We start from the raw sequence: 22676 nt of genomic DNA on the forward strand, positions 1-22676 counted from the left end.
ATAGTGAGGAAACTGATCCAGATTTTCAAAATACTTTAATACATCAAACAAAAACGAGTACATCAAAGGCAAATCTTTCAATGTGTAAAAAATACAAAAGACAGACTTAAGTACACACCTTTCTTCTGATATGAGCAGTGTTGTCCCCAAATCTAAGATGTGTGGTAGCATTAGAGCACCCTCTGATGGACTAGACATGAATTGACAAACAGAAAAGCCTTGCTGTACACATCAGCCTACAGTGTCTCCAAAGTAAGCGGGGTTCGACGCTTGCAAGCAGTAAATTAAAGCCATTTGTTTTTCACATGTATTTTTGGTACATTTAGGTGGAACATGAACACACTGAAAATGATTGACACAGCTGTGGTAACTTCAATGAAAGGAAAAGCTAATGCAAAACTTCTGCACAAAATGTGTTTTCTCTGAGAAGACGGGGGTAAAAAAAATTATATTGCTTTTAGAAATGGTGGAAAACTAAAAGCAGAGACTAAAGAAACAACTTTGAAAAAACGTTCATTTTTTTTTACATAACATAAAAGTTTAATTTTATATAGGGAATTCAACATTTATAAAACTTTACAACACAATGAAATATAGTACTCATTTGGTCTTTAGTTTACAGCAGGGTTCTTTAATATTTTTCAGCTCGAGACCCAATTGCGAAATGAACCGTCCTCCCGTGACTCATCATCCTCCACTGATCCAAATTAAGAAGAAATAGTGTGTGATTATAGATGTATTCTCTTAACTCGCGACCCACCTCTAACATGCCCAGGGCCCACTTTGGGTCCCGACCCATTGTTTAAGAAACCCCGGTTTACAGAATAACAGAATGTTCAGTCAGACAGGCAGTCTAGAGACTGCTGAATTTTTTTTGTTGATTATATAATGGAGGCTTTTTGACACCAGGAAACAAATTAATCTCCCAAACTGTGCATCCATATGAACAAACACCAATGATGTTTCAATTCTCTGTGAGAGACCTACATCAAAATAATGTATCTAGCAAGAATTTGACTGACAAAAAGGAAGTGCCTAAAACACATTAACATAACATAGATGAGTCTCTCCGAGGGGAGACAAGAACATGTTTACTCAGTGAAAAACACTTTCACTTCTACCTTGAAGCTTCAACCTTATACCACATCATGAATCAATATAAATACTATCTATGCTGGAAAAGGTTCCTTTGACATGTCTGAAAGTCTTCTGAAAAGGAGTACAGTACTCCTCTGTAAAAATCTTTGGAAATGGAATCAATTTGATTTTAGGCAGTGCGAAAGAGAGGCAGTTATCATCCCGGCAATATTAAAATGACATGAGCACTGAGTAAATCAGTTAGGAGTCAGTCAGTTATATTGATGTGAATGGCATCCTCTCCCAGACATAACGCTCCGTCATTGTTTTTGGATGTTTGTGGTGAAGGTCTATCTCCAGCGTGTTGCTCCCCACTCCTGGTTTGGTCCTGATGACGTTGGGTTGGGCTGTGTCTGTCTGTGTTGGGATGGTGGGAGGAAGTGTGAGAGGGGGCAGGACAGGTGAGGCTGGCTAGTGAGACTTGGGCAGGGTACAGTCATGATGATGATGATTGAGATTGTCGTGCTGTTGGGATGATTCTATTAAAGCTTTGAGAGATAGTTCTGTGGTCTTGGGTTTTGAGAGGATAAGGGGTGTGTGTTGTTTGCTGGGCTGGGGGTGCAGGGGGATGTCTGAGGGGGAAGCGGGCGAGGGCGAGCTGGGCAGGGAGGGGTGCTGAGGGGGGACGCCGTCGACGGGGGAGGGGGGCGAGTCTATAGCGCTTCCATCGGAAGAAGTGGGGCTGGCGCACCATCCTCCTTGAAGGTATCGAATGCACTTCTTTTTCCTCCTAGGAACAGTCAAGAGAGTTATCTGTGAATAAAGCGTGGATGCAAAGCGTCACCAAAATGAACTTTTTACTGTTTTCAACATGATTTAATTGAGTTTTAAGACCCAAAAATAGCAAATCCACTGAATACCATCGAATACGTTTTCATAGATCATCCACCACCATTTCCTTCAAATCATGAATGATTTTTGTGGTTGTAATGATCATTAGAAATGTTGTTTTCTAAGTTAAATTGAAAACTAACAACGGTTGTTTGCCTCTTCTTTAAAACCAAAGTAGCACAACTAATCCCATGATAATTACCAGAACACAACATGAGTCACTTAGTGCCACCGCAAGAAAAGGTGTGAGGACATATTTAGAGATATAGAGGAGGAAGAGAGTGATTCTAAATGTCAGAGTTCACCATCAAAAGCTGCATTGCCTGACCGCATGAATGGAGAAAGTTGAAGACAGATGAGCATGAGAAATGTCATCAAAGTGCAGAGCAGCGGTGCATGTGCCAGATTGTGTGTGTGTATGTGTGCGTTCAACTGCGGTGATCAGAATTCGCTCTAACCACATTCACCTCCCTTTGTTCTCTTGCAGCACAACACGCACAGTGGTCAGGAGATTTCCATGATGTGACGGCATGGTGGGGAAGACACTGTGGCAGGATGGAGTTGCTAAAGTGCTGCACAGTGCAAGGGGTGTGGGGGTGTGGGCAGGGCAGGTACATGGCTTTCTTCACACCTCTACACTGATGTGACTATGAGTGTGGAGATGTATAAAGGAAAAGAGATTGAGTTGGTAAAAAAAAGGCACTAAAGATGAGCATGACTGATCATCCATCCACTGGAAATAAATAAAAAATGCCTGCTTTGTCATTTCTACCAATAGGATAACCGAGAAATATCCGTTTTAAGCAGAGAACATCCTATGTGTGAACCCCTTTTCTCCCCTCAGACCTACAGGACCCCTCCCCCACTTTCCTTTGATCATCATCCCCACCTTTTCACCCACAAATCCCTGAGGACACACCCCATCACCAGCCAGTAAAGCAGCTTTAGTTTCCAATTCAGCCTCCTGACCCCCCAGTATGCTGGGGTTCTCTACCTGTAGGGGGCGACGTGGGTCACGGAGTCACAGGGTTAGTGAGATGAGTGCATGCAGAGCAGAGCACAGCAGTGGGCTGAGGCACGCTCACAGAGGAGGGAGAGAGGGGTAGCAGAGCGAGAGGTACACACCTGCAGGGACCACACCAGTCCGTTTGTTGGTTGAGGCCGAAGCGAGCTCTGCATTTCTTAGGAGAGCCAGGGTCTGAGCACAAGGCAACATGCGCATAGGAAAGAAGTAAGGAAAGAGAGGGAGAGTGGGTGAGAGAGAGCGAGAGAGAGAGAGAGAGAGTAAATCAGATCAAGAGGTCAGGGCAGACGTTGATGCATTGACAGAGATTGTCAATCAGAAAGCCATCAAACCAGACTGTTAGTGCCCAATTACTGAGTAGGAGTTAACAACAACAACCTACAAACTGCAGCCAGAACAGTGTAGAGGGAGCAGGAGCTCCGTTCACAACAGGCATTCAGGACACAGGCCATTAGGGAAGAGAGGAACACTTCAAATGGGAAGTCTGCCATGCTTTCACACTCTGTTAGTTCGAGTAGCAGTGACCCAGTCAGAGTACAAACCAATAACGGAAGAGGGTACTGCTAGGGGATAGTCAACCAGTGAAGTTATTTCAAACGATGGAATAGGGCTTGACGTTTTAGTATACTATATCGAAGCTTGGGGTTTGGTAGGAGAGAGAGGTTGAAGGTTGATCATTGGACATTACCTGTGGTGGAGTCCTGCTGCTTCTCTCTTTTTCTTCTCTTCTTCTTGCCCTGTTGGAACACGACCAGACACACACAGTCAGCAGGGGAACGAGTTCCTATACACCACCAGGACAGTCTGTCAGTGACATCTCGATGAAGACATGGGAGAACCATGTCATGATATTCACCATAATCATGAGACTTAGTCATCTGTACCAGAGACGTCCCAATTCACAAGTCGTGGAATGGGGGTCTGAGGTCACTTCATGATCACTCAGGTCACAAGTTACTATGACAGTAGAGGGGAAGAGAAGGGAAAGAACTCTAATTATCTACAGTAATGGATTTCCCCAGCAGCACCATATTGCTGTAAACTCCATGGGCTACACAGTGGGGCCTTAATAGCATGGTTGGGGTTGTTATCATGACGAGCGTGATAAAGTCTAAAGTCTCATATTGGGGAGAGGATGTGGGAACAGCTCTTTGATGCCTACGCAGAGACTTGTCTACCCTGACTGCTCCCTAAAGCATTGTGTGTGTGTGTGGTTACGGCTGGCGGAAGAAAACCCCACGACTGCGTAGGTGGACCTTCACTTCCTGTTTTGCTAACAGATCACATGACTTCCCTGGTTTTCTGGCTTGTGTCTGGGAAGGGGTAGACTGTAGCAGGGGACAGACTATAGCTAGTGGTCCTTTGTATCTCAGATGGTAGAGCATGGCGCTTGTAACGTCAGGGTAGTGGGTTTGATTCCCGGGACCACCCATATGTAAAATGTATACACGCATGACAGTAAGTCGCTTTGGATAAAAGCATACGCTAACAAACTATCTGTTGATAAGCAACTGTTTGCTCAGGTTAGGTTTAGGGTTATTGTTAGTGGATAGTTAGTTGAAATTTTGTTAACAGTTATTGAACATCTTATGTTATTAATTAATAATAATGTAATATTTATTACGTTATTGAGTTCTGTGGTTGCCATGGCGCCGTGAGGTAGCCTAGGCAGAGAGCTCTGTAAATATTGTACATATATTATTGTTTTTAAGTGTTTTTCATTGGAATCAAACTTTTTTTGCTTTTGATAACTTGTTGATAAATTAACTGAAATATCTGGTGCTGACCCACGGAATTGCAGGACTGATTATGGCAAGTCAGTTTATATTTGGCTTGGCTAGCTAGCTAAAATGCTTTTTGACCCCCTGCCCCAGTTCCTAGAGGCTTGCTTTGTAGGGGGCTTTTCTGAACCACTGCTGAGGTGTGGGGGTCTTACTGCCGCTGTTACAGTGCCGAAGCGTCACCCAGGTGGGTGCTACATTTCAGTAGAGGACAATCCAGCCTACAATCTTAGAAAAAAGGTGCTATCTAGAACCTAAAAGGGTTCTTCCGGTGTCCCAATAGGAGAACCCTTTGAATAACCGTTTTGGGTTCCATGTAGAACCCTTTCCACAGAGGGTTCTACATTGAACCCAAAATGGTTCTATCTGGAACCAAGAAGGGTTCTCCTATGGGGACAGCCGAAGAACCCTTTTGGAACCCTTTTTTCTAAGAGTGAACCTACGGAGGAGGAAGAGCTGTGACTATCAAAGATGACGAGGGGCCTGATGAAGAGCTCTGTGGCCTGTCTGTCAGATGTCTCTACCTCCCTGCCTGGCTGTACCATCTATGCTCCCTCCTCTCAAGATACTACATTTCTGAACTGCCTATCATCTAAAGATGTGGAAGACCTTTGCCCAAGAACTGCCAAATCCCTATATTTGTTTTGTTAAATCGTTTTTTGTTTATTTTGTTTTTAAAGCGACTTTAAGATTCTACTTGTAATGAAAAGCTCTATATAAAATTAATGTATTATTATTATTATTATTATTGGTAGCATTTACTGAACATCCACAAACCATCTGTTTGGGACTATCCAAATAAAGTGTTACCTATATGGTCACAATAAAACATTGGTATTCAAACTTTTTCAGCGGCGAGCCCATTTTTTCAGCCAACATTTCTGGGGATCCCATTTTTCCCCCAAGAATTTCTTGCGACCCCACCTCACCCCAAATGTAATGGCACAACCTTAAAATCGGTCAACTGAAATATTTTACATCAACAGATAACCTTAAATTCATTGCATTTCCATCTCTTATCAAGGGGTCACGACCCCGACTTTGAATACTACTGCTATAAAGTGTTACTATTTTATTATATTATATTATTATAGAGCTGCCATTAGTTCTAATGTGTTTGGGACAGTATTGTCTCGGGCTGTATTTTTCCATCTTTGAAATAAGAAGAAAGATACATGGAAACATACATTCAAGTGTTAAAGAGTGACATTTATGTTCACATAAAAACATTGCATCATATTAATCCGATTTTATACTAAATCAGATGCAGTAGTAAAAGCTTCATGCACATTTCACCTCATTGACAACCACCTCAACCAGCTCGTAACCCTCTTTACCCTAACCAGCTAATCTCACAACTATCCACAGCCAAGAGACAGAGAGAAATGAGAGAGCCAAGCCCCTATGGTGTGTTATGATACAAAACCCCAAACTTTATCAAGCCAAGGAAAGGAAATAGGCTGTGTAAAAGATCTCCAGGAAAGCAAGAAAGTGAGCTCTCTCCCTTTGAGACTCATTCTGTCTGTTTTCATATGGGGTGAGCGAACACTGGCAATTATGTAGTCCAGGAAAACCACCTCCCATAGAAACACATCCAGATACATAGCTAGCTAACATAACATAAGCCACCTCCACCCCTCTGTGCCTGCCCTAAGGGAGGGTATAGCCTAATAATGGTCCCCCAAAGCCCAGAAAGCCTCTCCAGCCCAGCTCCCAGCTGTCCTCTCCCTCTCTACAGTCCGAACCCCACCGCCCCACCGCCTGAGGAGGAGAGCAAGCCAAAGCCACCCTGCTGTTAGTAGAGCGGGTAAGTGGGGTAAAATGTGTGCCCTACCCAATCAGCTTTATTCTTTTCCCCCGCGCCCTCTCTAAGGCCCGCCTCCTGGAAGAATTCAACAGCAACTTCACAATTGAGCACAGCACAGAAGGGTAGTTAAGCAGCATTAAGCTAACAAACATAACATAGAGACGTTCTTCGAAACATGTCTCTCTAATACACATCATATTTATCTGCACAGTATTTGAAACAAGGGATTCTCTAAACTACTTCTTAACTCAGTTTACAAGCAAGCCACTACTAATTACAGATGTCATAGTCAGTGCACTTATACTAAGGTCCAGTTACAACAGTACAAAGATGCCCTCCATGCATATAACTACCCGTAATATAAAAACCTATTAAAGTAAAACAGAGATGAGAGGGGAGCGGTAGGTTTGCAGCTGATTGTGTAATGCTATGTGTAATAAATGCGTAGCTCGTCATGCATCCCTAACAGCAAAGCACTCAACTGCCAATTAAATCACCTCACTGAACAACACTGAACAGCCATGAATGACCAACTAATGTCCAGTATGCTCTATCTCATTCTCAAAACCCACTCTAAAGGAATGGCATGCCAAGAGATTATAACACTAGTCATAGAGGTTATAACACTGGTCATAACAATAAGGTCATAGACTAGTCTCTCTAACATTGTCTGCACTGATACATTAACAACTCTGGAAATGCGTCAAATAAATACGATTAGATACAATAGGTTGATATTTCTATGTGTAGCCACTTGCCTCATTGATTGGCAGGTGGCAGGGTGGGGTGAACATGCTGTGTGTGTGTAAGCAGGAAAAGGCGGGCCTTACGTAGTTGTCTCTGGCGGACCAGCTGGGGTAGAGCTGCATATGTAGCTGCCGTTCCTTTCTGGCCAGCTCATAGTATTTGGCCTGCTCCTCCCGGGTCAGGGCGTGCCACTGCAGGGAAGACACACACAAGCATGCACCCGCACACACACACACACACAAAACAAAGATACCATTTAGGTTTTGTTCATTAGCCTAGACCAGGGGTGTAAAACTAGTTTTCCTCACGGGCCACATTCGGTCTTCACCGAGGTCCAGAGGGCCGCACTTAAAATGTATTATATTTTCTCGCCATCAACATTAGAAAAAATTGTCCTCTAATTTTCGATGCTCCCTGACTTTATAGCTTTCATTTTGATGACTGTTAGCAAACTGGACAGAGTGAAGAGACTATAAATGTAGGTCCATTATCATTTCTATACAGTTTGATTTGGTTTTAGTCAGTTCATTGTTGTTTTCCCCCGAAAAAAAAATTATTAAAACAAATCTGGATCTGGCACTTGGCCTTGAGTTTGACACGTGGCCTAGAAAATGACATGCACAATGACAACTGTTGAGGCTAGGAGGGCTGAGGGAATGGGTTTATCTTATTACAGTGCACTGTGTTCTTGGGGACCTTCAATGTTCCATTTTTTGGTACCCTTCCCCAGATCTGTGCCTCGACACAATCCTGTCTTGGAGCTCTACCGACAATTCCTTCGACCTCATGGCTTGGTTTTTGCTCTGACATGCACTGTCAACTGTGGGACCTTATATAGACAGGTGTGTGCCTTTCCAAATCATGTCCAATCAATTGAATTTACCACAGGTGGAATCCAATCAAGTTGTAGAAACATCTCAAGGATGATCAATGGAAACAGGATGCATCTGAGCTAAAAAAATGTTTTTATACATTTGCTTCTAGAAACCTGTTTTTGCTTTGTCATTATGAGGTATTTAATCAATTTTAGAAGAAGGCTGTAACATAACAAAATGTGAAAAAAGTGAAGGGGTCTGAATAATTTCAGAATGCACTGTATATTATTTCATACCATGGCATTGCTGAATACTCATTTCTGATTGGCTTGAAGTGCATTCTAGAGCGTGCATTATTTTCCTTATAACGCATGGTATATTTGCACGGTAGAATTCAAAGGCTATAGTTCATTTTTACATGTTTTGTTTGAGCTGCTTTTGAAAGAAAAAGTCGAATTGAAAACAGTATTGGTATTGTTGAATTCGATTTTCTTAATAGCAAGCTAGGACTGATGGTTTGGTTAGCTAAACTAGCAAGTCTGTTTGTTTGCTTATCACGGCAACTACTGTAGCTATCTAGTAAACTTGCTAGCTACTTCAGAGGATGTTGAACACATTTCCACTGGGAAATGAACGCATTTCTAGTGGCAAAAGTGTTAAATTATAGCCATGGTATAAAAGGGATAATCAACTCGGGGCTCTATGCGTTCTCTGGAAAATAATGCAACTCGTGGAACACCTTCCATGTCGTTCATTATTTTCCATAGAACGCATTGTCTCTAATTAAGTGATAATGCCCGATAAGTCGGTGGATATATTGGCACGGGTGTTGTTAGGCCCGAGACGAAGTCATGCTTTGAGGGCATTATCACTTTTATACAACGGGTTACCAACATAATCAAATAATGACTGACATATTTTCATTAAAAACGTTATTTTGATGAATATATTCATACTATTTCATCCTTTCACAAGATATAGTGACATTGGATAGAGGAAGGTCCACTGTACAAAGTTTTGAGACAGACAGCATCATATATGATATTCATCCCATTGAGTTATTTCTGCATTTTGGTCAATGGTATCATATGCAGCAGTCAGTCGTGCGGGGGGGGGGGTAACTAACAGGGTGGTAATTCACATTACTGAGATATTCATCTCAAGTCCATCTCTCATGTGTGAAATCAACAGCAGGGATTGAGATTAGGGATTTGGGAATGAGTCTCTTTGCTGCATGAGTATTCATGGATGTGTGTGTGTTTTAGTGTGTGTGTGTGCTTGCTACTCACCCTTCTGCCTAGTATCTGGTTGATGGCAGCGCTCTCCTTCAGGGTGCACTCAGCAATCACCTTGGCCCTCATCTCCTTCATGTACAGCATGAAAGCATTCAGAGGCTTCTTGATCACTGGCTTCTTAGGCTCCTTCTCCCGCTTGGGCTCCTGGTGTGGCTTACTGAGGGAGGGAGGGAGGGAGGGAGGGAGGGGGGAGGGAGGGAGGGAGGGGGGAGGGAGGGAGGGAGGGAGGGAGAGAGGGAGAGAGAGAGAGAGAGAGAGAGAGAGAGAGAGAGAGAGAGAGAGAGAGAGAGAGAGAGAGAGAGAGAGAGAGAGAGAGAGAGAGAGAGAGAGAGAGAGAGAGAGAGCGAGCAGAGGAAGACAAACAAGATCAACAAGGACACCCGTGGTGAATATGTACACAAGAACATCAAAACAATAAGAAGGGGCTATTCATCCATCTAAGCTTTTGATACACATTCAATGCATCAATGAGATACTCCAGTATTGTATGCCATGTAGCTAGCACACACAGATCACACATCTCCTTTGAAAGACACGTGTGTCTAACTCATTGTAGAGATGGGGTCGCACCATGGGGGTACTTACGCGTACATGTTCCTGTCGTAATGGTCATGATGGTCCTGTTTGCCTGAAGGTGGCACGATGGCTGGGTGGGGGATGCCTGTGGGGTGCATGCCTGGTCCTAGCATCAGAGAGTGAGAGAACCTAGTGGGGGAGAGACAGAGGGAGGGCGAGAGAGAGACAGAGAGAGACAGAGACCAAAGCATCAGAAAATATGTTTTGTCTTTATATATGGCAGCGTTACCATGAAGCGCTGAAGCACGTGGGCTGTTGGTTGGCCCTGTAAGAATGGGCTTTCTGACAGTCCTCTCAGAGCATTAAGACTGTGACAAGTCTCATCCAACGCCAGCAGAGGGAGCTGTAGTCACATGCAGACAAAAGCTAGGCTGCGCTGTAGATAACAGGAATATACTTGCTCTATTTTTCATTAGGGTTTCATTAAATGCTTCTTTTCAGTATCTTATTTTTTGAGATTCATATTGTTGATGATATCTATTTATTCATTATTTTATTGGGAATGAAAAGTGCCATTTACTGAAACTTTATTGAAAATGTGAGTTGTAATGTTGGAAATGTGTGTTTTTGATTTCCTGAAATTAATATGTTATATATTTAGTCATTAAATGTATTTTCTGATTTATAAAATTCCAAAGACATAATTCTTCCAGTGTAAAATAAACATTCAAATCCTAAAGCCTCACTCTGAACTGATGGGATTGAGAGAAAGCTGTGTGACATAGATGTTTGATGACATTTAAATGTGAACAATGTCTCCAGTTGGATTTATTGCTGAAGCTAACTGAGTTAGCATGTTTGGCTCGCCAGTTACAGTGACAGAGGAGAGATTTCATGACAGAGCCTTTGCCTACAATAACAACAGTCAACTGCAGACAGTTTGCAGTGGTTTGTGTATAGCATCTCTCTTTGTCACAGCAACATGAGATACACTGCTGCACTCACTCTTCTGTCCAGGAGAACAGAGGGGTTGTCTCTTCGTGTGGGTCCCCACACAGTTGCAGGGTAGGGTATAGCAGTTGGCACACAAAAAGCCAGGACACACACGTTGCGGAGGCACCTGTACAAGGCAATAGCGAAGGACACATGGTAGGTGGGAGGAGTAGAAGCATTGGACTGGAAGAGGGGTAGGTATGTATTTTGCGATTCCCTCCCCAGACTGAAGCAGCTCAGCTAATACTGTACCTGGGGTAGGAAGAGCTGTTGGGGAGACTGGAGGAGTAGGGCTGTCTGAATCCACATGAGGACAGGGGATAGACAGGCTGACTTTGCCTGTGGTTGGGAGGACAAATAGGGATGCAATAGAGTTCAACTAGGCTGCTGATCAAATCCTCACTGCCTAACTTCTACAATATGTTTAGACCAGTGGAGGCTGCTGAGAGGAGGACGGCTCATAATAATGGCTGGAATGGAGCGAATGGAATGGCATCAAACACATAGGAACCATGTGTTTGATACCATTCCAGGGACCCCCATCTTATGTTAGCAAAAAATTAAAATAATCACGTCTTATCTTATCATCAGGTGAATGAACATGGCAAGGAGAAGTAATCAACATAAATCGTTTTTCATTATTTTGACCTCCCCACATTATAATTGGAAGAGGAAGTGTAAACTCTAACATAGCCTATTAGCTAGAAAGGTAACTCCAAACACATTTTTACTAAGAGCAGCTGTTTAGCTGGTTAAACAAAGGTTAGCCATGTGTTGACAAAAAATGATGTCCAAGTCAAGAAAGCTTACCAGCAGCCAGCGGCACTGGTAGCCTATTCGCAGGTGCTTTTTCAAAGCCTATGTCAGATAATCCAGTAAGTGTAATTGGTTCCAATAAGTGTAATTTGCTCAATATTAGGAGTTGAGAAATAAAGTTGACATCAGTAGAATATATTTTCCTATTTTCTACTGTAGGTATGTAATTCAAAATTAGTTTATTCTGTTATTGCTAGCGATATTCATAAAAACATTGGGGGGGAAAAACAACACTTTATTATTTCGATATTTTTCGCGGACCCCCTGCAGTACCCCTGGTTGAATACCCCTGCTATAGGTATATACGGGCAGTCTGGGTTCTGAGTCTGTGTACCAGCTAGCTAATGAGGGGCTTGACTGGTTATGGAGTTAAGTCCATCCTAATGTAACAGTATTGTTTCTGTCCCTCTCTTCGCCCCAACCAGGGCTTGAGCCAGAGACCCTCTGAACAAATCGCCAACTGCCACCCAAGAAGCATCATTACCTATCGCTCCACAAAAGCTGCAGCCCTTGAAGAGCAAGGGAAACAACTACTTCTAGGTCTCAAGGTGGGTGACGTCACCGATTGAGAGACGAAAGTCGAGGAGTGAAGTCGGGGGAGGTGCATCTGTGACAGCCGAACGTCGGACACTGATGTGGTTTTCCAACAGCAAGTCTCAGTGCAACATGGCAGTGTTGTCATTGTTTATAAAAGTTGTTCTTTATAATGTCAAAATAAACATGTCTCCAACCCCACACCCTCACAAACTGAAAATATATGTGTGTACATTGTACAATCAACTGGTGAAAGAGAGCCTCAAATGTCACATTAATTTGTACATATCCACTGTATACATGAATTGCGGCAAAGTTGGTTCCTGTTTCAGTCACATCTTTGGTCACGTTCGCGTGGGTCAAACAAAAACACCCTAATGATTGCTTGACAATACAGCCTCCCACAATGCAGGCGATGGCTTCAGGATGAATTTGGTGAAGAGCAACTGCAGAAACCTGCAGGCGACTGCAGTCAAAACTTCATGACCTTTGATCATATGATTTTTGTAAAGTTCAAGCAGTCGACATGTAGGCGCAAGTCAAACAATTTTTAACCCCATAATGCAGCACACTTTGGTCACCGACTTGACATATGTGATCCGCTCGAACGCGCCCACAATGTTGAATCTTCCAACAAAAGCTAGCTAGTAAGCTACTGTAGCTAGTAGTGATAATGCTTCCATCATTATGAGTTTTCATGAAGCAGCTGTTCTTTCTGCCACGAGTCATTGCAGTAGCCTCCCAAGTCAGCTGCTGTGCTCAGCTGACCCAACGATCGCGGAGAAACATTCTGATCTACGGACTCATTTCTGATAACAGTCGGTTCCTCTTAATTGTGGGGCTGCATGTCTACAACTTTAGGGTAATTGAAACAGGCTAGGCAAGCTTTTTATGTCAGTGATGGAAAAGCTAGCTAACTAGCCAGATAACTACAGTGGGGAAAACAAGTATTTAGTTAGCCACCAATTGTGCATGTTCTCCCACTTAAAAAGATGAGAGAGGCCTGTAATTTCCATCATAGGTACAAGTCAACTATGACAGACAAAATGAGTAAAAGAAATCCAGAAAATCACATTGTAGGATTTTTAATGAATTTATTTGCAAATTATGGTGGAAAATAAGTATTTGGTCAATAACAAAAGTTTCTCAATACTTTGTTATATACCCTTTGTTGGCAATGACACATGTCAAACGTTTTCTGTAAGTCTTCACAAGGTTCACACACACTGTTGCTGGTATTTTGGCCCATTCCTCCATGCAGATCTCCTCTAGAGCAGTGATGTTTTGGGGCTGTCGCTGGGCAACACGGACTTTCAACTCCCTCCAAAGATTTTCTATGGGGTTGAGATCTGGAGACTGGCTAGGCCACTCCAGGACCTTGAAATGCTTCTTACGAAGCCACTCCTTCGTTGCCCGGGCGGTGTGTTTGGGATCATTGTCATGCTGAAAGACCCAGCCACGTTTCATCTTCAATGCCCTTGCTGATGGAAGGAGGTTTTCACTCAAAATCTCATGATACATGGCCCCATTCATTCTTTCCTTTACACGGATCAGTCGTCCTGGTCCCTTTGCAGAAAAACAGCCCCAAAGCATGATGTTTCCACCCCCATGCTTCACAGTAGGTATGGTGTTCTTTGGATGCAACTCAGCATTCTTTGTCCTCCAAACACGACGAGTTGAGTTTTTACCAAAAAGTTATATTTTGGTTTCATCTGACCATATGACATTCTCCCAATCCTCTTCTGGATCATCCAAATGCACTCTAGCAAACTTCAGACGGGCCTGGACATGTACTGGCTTAAGCAGGGGGACATGTCTGGCACTGCAGGATTTGAATCCCTGGCGGTGTAGTGTGTTACTGATGGTAGGCTTTGTTACTTTGGTCCCAGCTCTCTGCAGGTCATTCACTAGGTCCCACCGTGTGGTCTGGGATTTTTGCTCACCGTTCTTGTGATCATTTTGACCCCACGGGGTGAGATCTTGCGTGGAGCCCCAGATCGAGGGAGATTATCAGTGGTCTTGTATGTCTTCCATTTCCTAATAATTGCTCCCACAGTTGATTTCTTCAAACCAAGATGCTTACCTATTGCAGATTCAGTCTTCCCAGCCTGGTGCAGGTCTACAATTTTGTTTCTGGTGTCCTTTGACAGCTCTTTGGTCTTGGCCATAGTGGAGTTTGGAGTGTGACTGTTTGAGGTTGTGGACAGGTGTCTTTTATACTGATAACAAGTTCAAACAGGAGCCATTAATACAGGTAACGAGTGGAGGACAGAGGAGCCTCTTAAAGAAGAAGTTACAGGTCTGTGAGAGCCAGAAATCTTGCTTGTTTGTAGGTGACCAAATACTTATTTTCCACCATAATTTGCAAAAAAATTCATTAAAAATCCTACAATGTGATTTTCTGGACTTTTTTTCCTCAATTTGTCTGTCATAGTTGACGTGTACCTATGATGAAAATTACTTGTAAAATTTTACAACACACAAAAAAACGAAATACTGCAAAGTTGCTTATGAGCCATGAACAGGGTGACCATGTCTATCGGCGCCATCTTAGTGTATTCAAGGTTTAAAAAGGCTTCTAATGTTTGTAATGTTCAATTTAACATTTCAGACTTGATTTGCCCTAACAAAAAATGTATCAACCCCTACAGAAATGTCTATTAATTATAATCCACTCCATTCACATTTCCTGTTGCTGCAGGGGGGGTTGAACAGGAGTCTTTGATATGCAGCAGTACCCCAGCTCCATGCTTCCCGCCTCCCCAGCCCTCCTCAGCCCCAGGAGGTCCCTGAGATCAAGGAAGGCAGAGGAGGCTCAGTGTCAGGGAGGCTCCCAGGTCCAGAGGATTCTCTCAGGGAGGGATTCACGTGCTAATCCCAGCCAACAGGCCCATTAGGAGCAACATCCACATCCAGGACCTAACACCTCTTCTCTCCACAGCCCTGTCCGTCCTCCGCTGGGGAGAGAACATTTCCTGTTTGTGTTGTGGCACGGATGGGGTTTTCCTGTGTATTGGCATACCGATAGATTTGTGATTTGTCCCTCTCATGTCCCTTTAAGAGTACCAACTATATAGAGAAATCTCGATCAATTTCTTGCTTAACCCTGTATCTGAACTTCTTTGAAACAAATTAACTGTGAAACGTACTGCTGTCTGCTACAGTCGGCTGTCCCTACAGTGGGCTGCCTAGCTTCATGGGGAAAGAAGACAATACACATCCTCCCAGGCCCCAGTCACGTGCCATACGGTGGCCGGAGTGGGACACACCACACCACGCAGTGAGTCACATCCAGTTGTTTGTCATCTCCTTTCTTTGCTCTCTCTTCCCCAAACAAAGAGGGACACAAGAAAACCAAACAAATGCATAATCTGCACTAAGCAGATTACGAGTTTGTAAACAACATGATTTGTTGACAATACCACAGAAACTCCACAGTGACCATTAACTGTTTGAAATAAAAGACAGTGAGAGAGTCCAGAGAAATAGCAGACCTCTGCCTCGTGCGGACGGAGCATGTCTAGGGAGCGCCAATGTCCTCCACCAGCTTTAAAGACACACAGCATGGATGTGAATGGAAGTAGTCTTAGCTGCCATTCCATTATGGTGAACCAAATCCCCATCACATTTAAGATAAGCCCACAATTGTTCAGGGGGATTTGCACAAAGTTATTCTGCCAGTTACAGATTTTTAATAAATGGATTTGTAAAGTTGAGCTCAAGTCAATGGATGGATTGTTAGCCAGAGCGTGTGTTCTAACAATCCCTGTCTGAGATTATGGGTGTTAAAACATGCTCTGATTTGGCATCGTATACACTTTCTGTTATAGTGCCTTAGCGGCTGGGAAGGCAAGGGAAGACAAAAGTTTCATTTTGAGAGAGGAACTCTAGGCTAGATATGATCAATGAATCCAAGGCAGGGCATTCGTATTTTAGGAAGTTAACTATTCAATCACTACTGCATTTGCCAATTTTGTCACGATAAACCAACTTTATAGGAGCTACTAACTGCGTGGGATGAAGTGGTTGCCATGCAAAAAAAGGCTTGAGTGGCTGAAGTGAGACTCGATTGGTTGATGTAGTAGGGGTCAGTAGTCCAGGTCAGTGTGTGTGTGTGCGGCGCGCTCATGTCCGTGTGCAAGAGAGTATGTGTGTGTGTGTGTGTGTGTACGAGAGCGTATGTGAGTGTGTGTGCACGAGAGAGAGTGTGTGTGTGTATGTGTGCGTGAGACTTACCAGCCCATGGAGGGGGGCATCTGTCCCACACCGCTCTGAGGTAGGGAGTAGAAGCCTGAGATGTCCTGGGACTGGGGCCTGTGAATGCCTGGAGAGGACACACAGGAGAAGACAGGCTTGTTAACTCAGGGCCCCTGACTCAGCAAGGACCTCATTACCTGGCTGGGAACCTACCATTACACACACAGGTCACACACACAACCTCCCTATTCTCATACACCCCTACTGTGTGTGTGCGCTCACTAGCTCATGGGAGGGTCAAGGGGGTGTTTATGTACGATGTTCGAGAACTAAGGCCTAAGGTCAGGCTCCCAGAATCTTGTTGAACCACTACCAAGTGAAATGAAGAAACTCAGAGCTGTGAACTCTGTTCTTTGTTTCCACTCCTTTGTACCAGCCAGTCTCCTGTGAACATGACTTTGACATTCTGAGCTTACGTCGTCTTCTCCTAGAGCAAGCAGTTTTACTGTTTGGCCCCTGCTGCTTGCATCGCACCACCAACAATTGTTTTATGGCAAAGAGGGATCTTGATCCAAGCTACAAGTTCCTTCCCATGATGTGTCAGTCAGTCAGAAACATGTGAGGTTAGGACCCCACTCACTACTTCACCCCACTCCACAGACACCCACCCCACTGACACTCGCCAGGCCAGGCAGCGAAATGGTTTTAATAAACGTGACGTTTTCCATTATCGAGTCGGCCCACATAAAAGAGCAGCGTCCTGAAACAAAACAAAAAGGCTCTCTGTGCCTTTCAAAGGAAGTCATTTGTCAACAGAGAGCACCTAGCACTTAAGCACAATCCAACGGTAACCTATATTTGTATTTGCAGAAGAATGCTGCAGATGACTATAATTTGCCGTTGCTGCAGGCCTGTTTCTGGACGGGACCATTTATAAATCTGAAGGACTGGAATGTACCTCTCTTGTCCCTCCCTCCCTCCCTCCAGACCCCTTCCCCTCCCTCCTGAAAAAGCCCCTGTCCCTCGTGTACAGACCAGTGTGCAGTCTCAATCTCTACTCTCCCAACACAGTTATCACAATAAGAGGTCTCCAGAAACAACTTTATCCACGCTTGATATTTAATGTTTATGATGCACTCAACTTCAATTCTTAGCCTTTAAAAAAATAAAAAATGTATACCTACGTTTAACTTTAACTTGAATCTATTCAGGTAAATTCAAAATGAAATGTCACTTTTTACTTATTTATTGGTTCAAATGTAGTAATTGCACTGTTTTGTTACAATTCTAATGGTAAAGAAAAACATCAAATACATTTAATAAACATCTCTGAAATGATATCAGACACAAGATCGTTCAGTTAACTGTATCTTTCAGGTGCAAGATAAAACAATTTAGTCAAATAACCCCCCAAGATACACTGCTCAAAATAGCATTTCAATACTGACAACCTTTTACTGTAGACAAAACCACAGAAAGAGAAACTGTTATTGTATCGGAATCCAAAATGACTGGACAGTAGCTCCTGTGCTGTGCCTGAAAAAAGACCCAAAGAGGAACACCTGTAGAGTCCAGAACAGTGCATTACAGCAGCTTTCATTTCTACTGTACTTTTCTCTTTTTCACTCTGTACTTCACCCTAGTGCAGCAAAGCAGTCATATCTGACAACTGCACACGTAAACAAATGTGACAACATGGTGTGACTTTGGTCGTTTGGTATGATGGTTGACACACAATGACTAATAGTACATGTCTGTAGTGAATATACTGAATGCACTGGCTGACAGATTGACTGACATGCAGACAGGCTGGCGGGCTGAGTGGGGTAATGGAAGATGGATGGAGAGTACTTGTAGGGACTATTGTCAGAGAAGCTGCTGGAAACTCAGACTGATTGTCAGCTGTAGTCTCTGTACACTGCAATGTGAGGTATTATGTGAAATCAATGTGAGGTTACTGAGGTAGGCCTGCAGTGCAAGGTGTGAGGTAAGCGAGGTAAGGTGTGATGGATGATGTGTGAGGTACATGGGGTGAGGTGTGATGATGTGTGAGGTACGAGGGGTGAGGTGTGATGATGTGTGAGGTACGAGGGGTGAGGTGTGATGATGTGTGAAGGGGGTAAGGAGGTATCAGGTGTGTACAGGTAGGGCCAGACCTCTCATTATGGGGTGAGTCACTGGTTCTCGCCTCTCGCCTCACCCCTGGGAATTGTCATGTTACCTAGCTGCTACACCGCCCAGCCCCAGTCTAGAAAAGGAATGGGAGAGCTGGGGAATTCCAGCTGGAGACTGAGAGAGATTGTCTGGGCTGGGGCCTGCTGCCCTGCTCTGTCTGTGAGAGGGGGTTTGTCTCTCTGTGCCTGCCCGTCTCTCAGCGTGGACAGAGATAGGCCCTGATGCAGGCACAGTCTTGGCCACAGACCAACTACAGCCACACTCCAACACGTATTGCTATTCAGCCAGTGTCAGTCTTCATCAGAGTGATACAGGATGACATTTTCATCGGCTTGTTAATTAAACTGTGACTCTTGTTTGGGTTAAAATGGCATTTTCCTCCCACTGAAAATGAATCAGATCTATTGAATTGATAAAGATGAAATCAAACATGTTTGTCCATACTCTCTCTCTCTCTCTCTCTCTCTGTATTTGAGTAGGAACTTCGTGTGGGATGTTTAGGAGAGTGATGGAGTACGTGTGGTGCGTGTGGGTCTGTGAGTGACTATGCAAGCTGAGTGTGCGAGCGACTGTGTAAGAGTAGCGTGCTAAGCAGAACCTTGTGTGCTGCCGAGATGGCCCTGTGTGATTGTCACCCTAATTGCTTCCAGCTGTGTGTGTGCATGTGTGTGTGTGTTTGAGGGGGGGTTGTGTGGCAAGCAGCCCCTCTTGGGGAAGGGACCACTTCAAGTGCGGTGGTGGGACCGCCAGAGGCTCCCTGGAAAGAAGGGCCTGTCTCTGGGCTGCCTCCCAAAAGGCACCATTTCCCCCACATAGTGCACTACTTTAGACCATGGCCCATAAGGTCAAAAGTAGTACACTATACAGGGAATAGGTTGTCATTTGGGATGCAGTCCCTGTCTCTGGGCTGCAGCTGCTGCTTGGCTCCACACGGCTCCACTGCTGCAGCTCAGGAACAAGGGGTGGAGGTGTGTGTGTGTGTGTGTGTGTGTGTGAGTGTGTGTGTGTGTGAGTGTGTGTGTGGAGGTGGGGGAAAGACGGCAGCAGCACAACACAGGGCCAGGAGCTTTCCATGACTGCGTGAACTGACCAGGAAAAACTCCAGACCCAAGTAATATGCTATTAATAAGGGCTCAGAGTTTTTCATGGCAAGGTCACAGCAGTTGCACAGTGCAGGTCTTACTTAAGAGAAGTCAGTCAGAGACTCCACAGAGACATCGGCCCAAGTAGATGGTGAAGGGGCACCATATTCTTCTTTCAGGATTGTTGTAAGTCGCTCTGGATAAGAGCGTCTGCTAAATGACGTAAATGTAAATGTAATGTTACAATTCAGCTGGAAGTACCAATTCCTTTTGGTTCAGGTGAAATAATTACCATTTAAAATGGGAATCGATAAGGACCGTGGACTATTGTATTATTCTGCTGTGGTGACTGACAGGAGAAGTCAGGCCTTCCCACTCATCTGGCTAGTGTGCGTTAGGATGAGGGAGATGGTAATGAGGGAGATGGTAATGAGGGAGATGGTAATGAGGGAGACGATGATGAGGGAGATGGTAATGAGGGAGATGGTGATGAGGGAGACGATGATGAGGGAGACGGTGATGAGGGAGACGGTGATGAGGGAGACGATGATGAGGGAGACGGTGATGAGGGAGACGGTGATGAGGGAGACGGTGATGAGGGAGACGGTGATGAGGGAGACGGTGATGAGGGAGACGGTGATGAGGGAGACGATGATGAGGGAGACGGTGATGAGGGAGACGGTGATGAGGGAGATGGTGATGAGGGAGACGATGATGAGGGAGACGGTGATGAGGGAGACGGTGATGAGGGAGACGGTGATGAGGGAGACGGTGATGAGGGAGACGGTGATGAGGGAGACGGTGATGAGGGAGACGGTGATGAGGGAGACGATGATGAGGGAGACGGTGATGAGGGAGACGGTGATGAGGGAGACGATGATGAGGGAGACGATGATGAGGGAGACGGTGATGAGGGAGACGGTGATGAGGGAGACGGTGATGAGGGAGACGGTGATGAGGGAGACGATGATGAGGGAGACGGTGATGAGGGAGACGATGATGAGGGAGACGGTGATGAGGGAGACGGTGATGAGGGAGACTGTGATGAGGGAGACGATGATGAGGGAGATGGTTATGAGGGAGACGATGATGAGGGAGATGGTAATGAGGGAGATGGTAATGAGGGAGATGGTTATGAGGGAGATGATTGGGTGACCTACCTTTCTGGCTCATGTCTGTGGGCAGGTGAGGGGGGCTGGGGTTGAAGTGGTCGTTGCTGTACGGCAACAGGGACGTCAGGGGGTGCATCCCGTGAGACTGCTGGACCACCGAAACTTTGTTGGACTGCAACAGAGAGAGAGAGAGAGAGAGAGAGAGCGAGAGAGAGAAAGAGAGAACGAAAGAAAGAGAGAGAGAGTGTGAGAGAAAGAGATAGAGAGAATGAGAGAGAGAGAGAGAGAGAGAGAGAGAGAGAGAGAGAGAGAGAGAGAGAGGCGGTTGTCATTTTAAGCATGGCTTGGAACAAACAGATGTGCTTTGGAGGCTGAATACATTTGCTCCCATTGGGTTGGCTGGGGATTCGGGGAGGGGTGGAGGGTGTGGGGGAACATTTGATCGATAGGCCTTTGATGATCAAGGGAGGCTGCGTGAGAGCTTGTTTGCTTTCATGTTCCTGTTTACAAATGGCTTTCAATAACTTACGTGAAATCCAGTTATTTCTAATGCTAACAGCATGCTGTTTGACATATGATATGTCACAGTGGTTACCATGTTGGAGGTATTCACCGTTCTTGGACACAGTTGCAATAGCAGAGCCTTTCATATTTGTTCAATGTGTGTGTGTGTGTGTGTGTGTGTGTGTGTGTGTGTGTGTGTGTGTGTGTGTGTGTGTGTGTGTGTGTGTTTGAAGGTTTGGCAGAGGCATTGATTTTCATGTGTATGTACATATTTATGAAAAAGTTTTCAATTTTTTCCCACTGCTCTGAAGACTCCGGCAGCAGTACTACTGAGAGGGGCTGAGGCTTGCCCTGCTGCTTCACATTGCCCCCTGCTGCTTTACAAAGTGAATGCCTTATCACTTTAAGGCAGTTCTTCCACGCTCGCCGACACACATTAAAACACACTTTCAACATTGCCCTATATCCCACCTGATTACATCAAATTTAAACCTCCTAACACAGGATCTCATGTGTATGCAGTGGGAGAGGAGCTAGATCAATATACTTCCACTGCTTTTAATGTTCCACACACATGCAGACAAAACACAACATCAGAGCTGAGAGAGAGAAGGAGATTTCTGCAGTATAGTAGTCTACAGTATATTCAGGAGCAGGGCATCGCTCTCTCTCTCTCTCTCTCTCGCCCTCTCTATCTCTCTCTCTCGCTCTCTCTCTCTCTCTCTCTCTCTCTCTCTCTCTCTCTCTCTCTCTCTCTCTCTCTCTCTCTCTCTCTCTCTCTCTCTCTCTCTCTACCTCTCTCTCTCTCTCTCTCTCTCTTTCTCTCTCTCTCAATTCAATATCAATTCAAAGGGCTTTATCTCTGTCTCTCTCTTTCTCTCTCTCTCTCTCTCTCTTTCTCTCTCTCTCATCTGTAGGAGACCAGAAAGACCCTCCAGGACCACTGGTTCCCTTTCAAGGTCTGAGGCTGATGTTCCATTTCCTCGTAACATTAGAGCCGCCACACAATTGTATATTTCTGTTTCTTGATGTCTCTCCCTTCCTAAAGGCAATTAGCCGTCCTTGAAGTGGTTCTCTATGTGCGTTCCTTTTTTACACACACTCGCAGAGACCAAATGAGCGCACTCCTTTAACGTATAATTATCAGCCTCCCTCTATTTAAAACCCCCCCACACAACTTAGACATAATTATGATTCTGTGTTGTAACAGTGACGGACTAGTGCGTACACGCATAGGAGCGAGTGCAAACAAATACGCACGTACGCACGAACGTACGCATGCACCTAAAGAGAGGTGAATGAACTAAAGA

General features: G+C 44.6%; 1 protein-coding gene across 10 annotated transcripts in view; it reads right to left on the reverse strand.

The window, feature by feature from the left end:
- Positions 1-18: 18 nt before the first annotated feature.
- The window catches only part of LOC121574004 (transcription factor 7-like 2), a 56502-nt gene continuing 33844 nt past the window's right edge, over positions 19-22676 (reverse strand). Inside the window, exons 4-13 of one of the 10 annotated variants that reach the window (XM_041886497.2) lie at positions 20911-21034; positions 16533-16620; positions 11199-11285; positions 10023-10142; positions 9432-9594; positions 7411-7518; positions 6608-6655; positions 3681-3729; positions 3094-3166; positions 19-1867 (exon numbers count right to left, since the gene is read on the reverse strand). In XM_041886497.2, coding sequence (XP_041742431.1) covers positions 1549-1867; positions 3094-3166; positions 3681-3729; positions 6608-6655; positions 7411-7518; positions 9432-9594; positions 10023-10142; positions 11199-11285; positions 16533-16620; positions 20911-21034 — 1179 coding nt within the window. In that variant the 3' untranslated portion in view covers positions 19-1548. Of the gene's footprint in view, positions 1891-3093; positions 3167-3680; positions 3730-6607; positions 6656-7410; positions 7519-9431; positions 9595-10022; positions 10143-11198; positions 11286-16532; positions 16621-20910; positions 21035-22676 lie in introns of all 10 variants that reach the window. The other 9 variants (XM_041886502.1, XM_041886499.2, XM_041886498.2 and 6 more) reach the window with 9 other exon arrangements.

This window comes from Coregonus clupeaformis, unplaced genomic scaffold (assembly GCF_020615455.1).
Source record: "Coregonus clupeaformis isolate EN_2021a unplaced genomic scaffold, ASM2061545v1 scaf0088, whole genome shotgun sequence".
In the NCBI taxonomy this organism is placed as follows: Eukaryota; Metazoa; Chordata; class Actinopteri; order Salmoniformes; family Salmonidae; genus Coregonus; species Coregonus clupeaformis.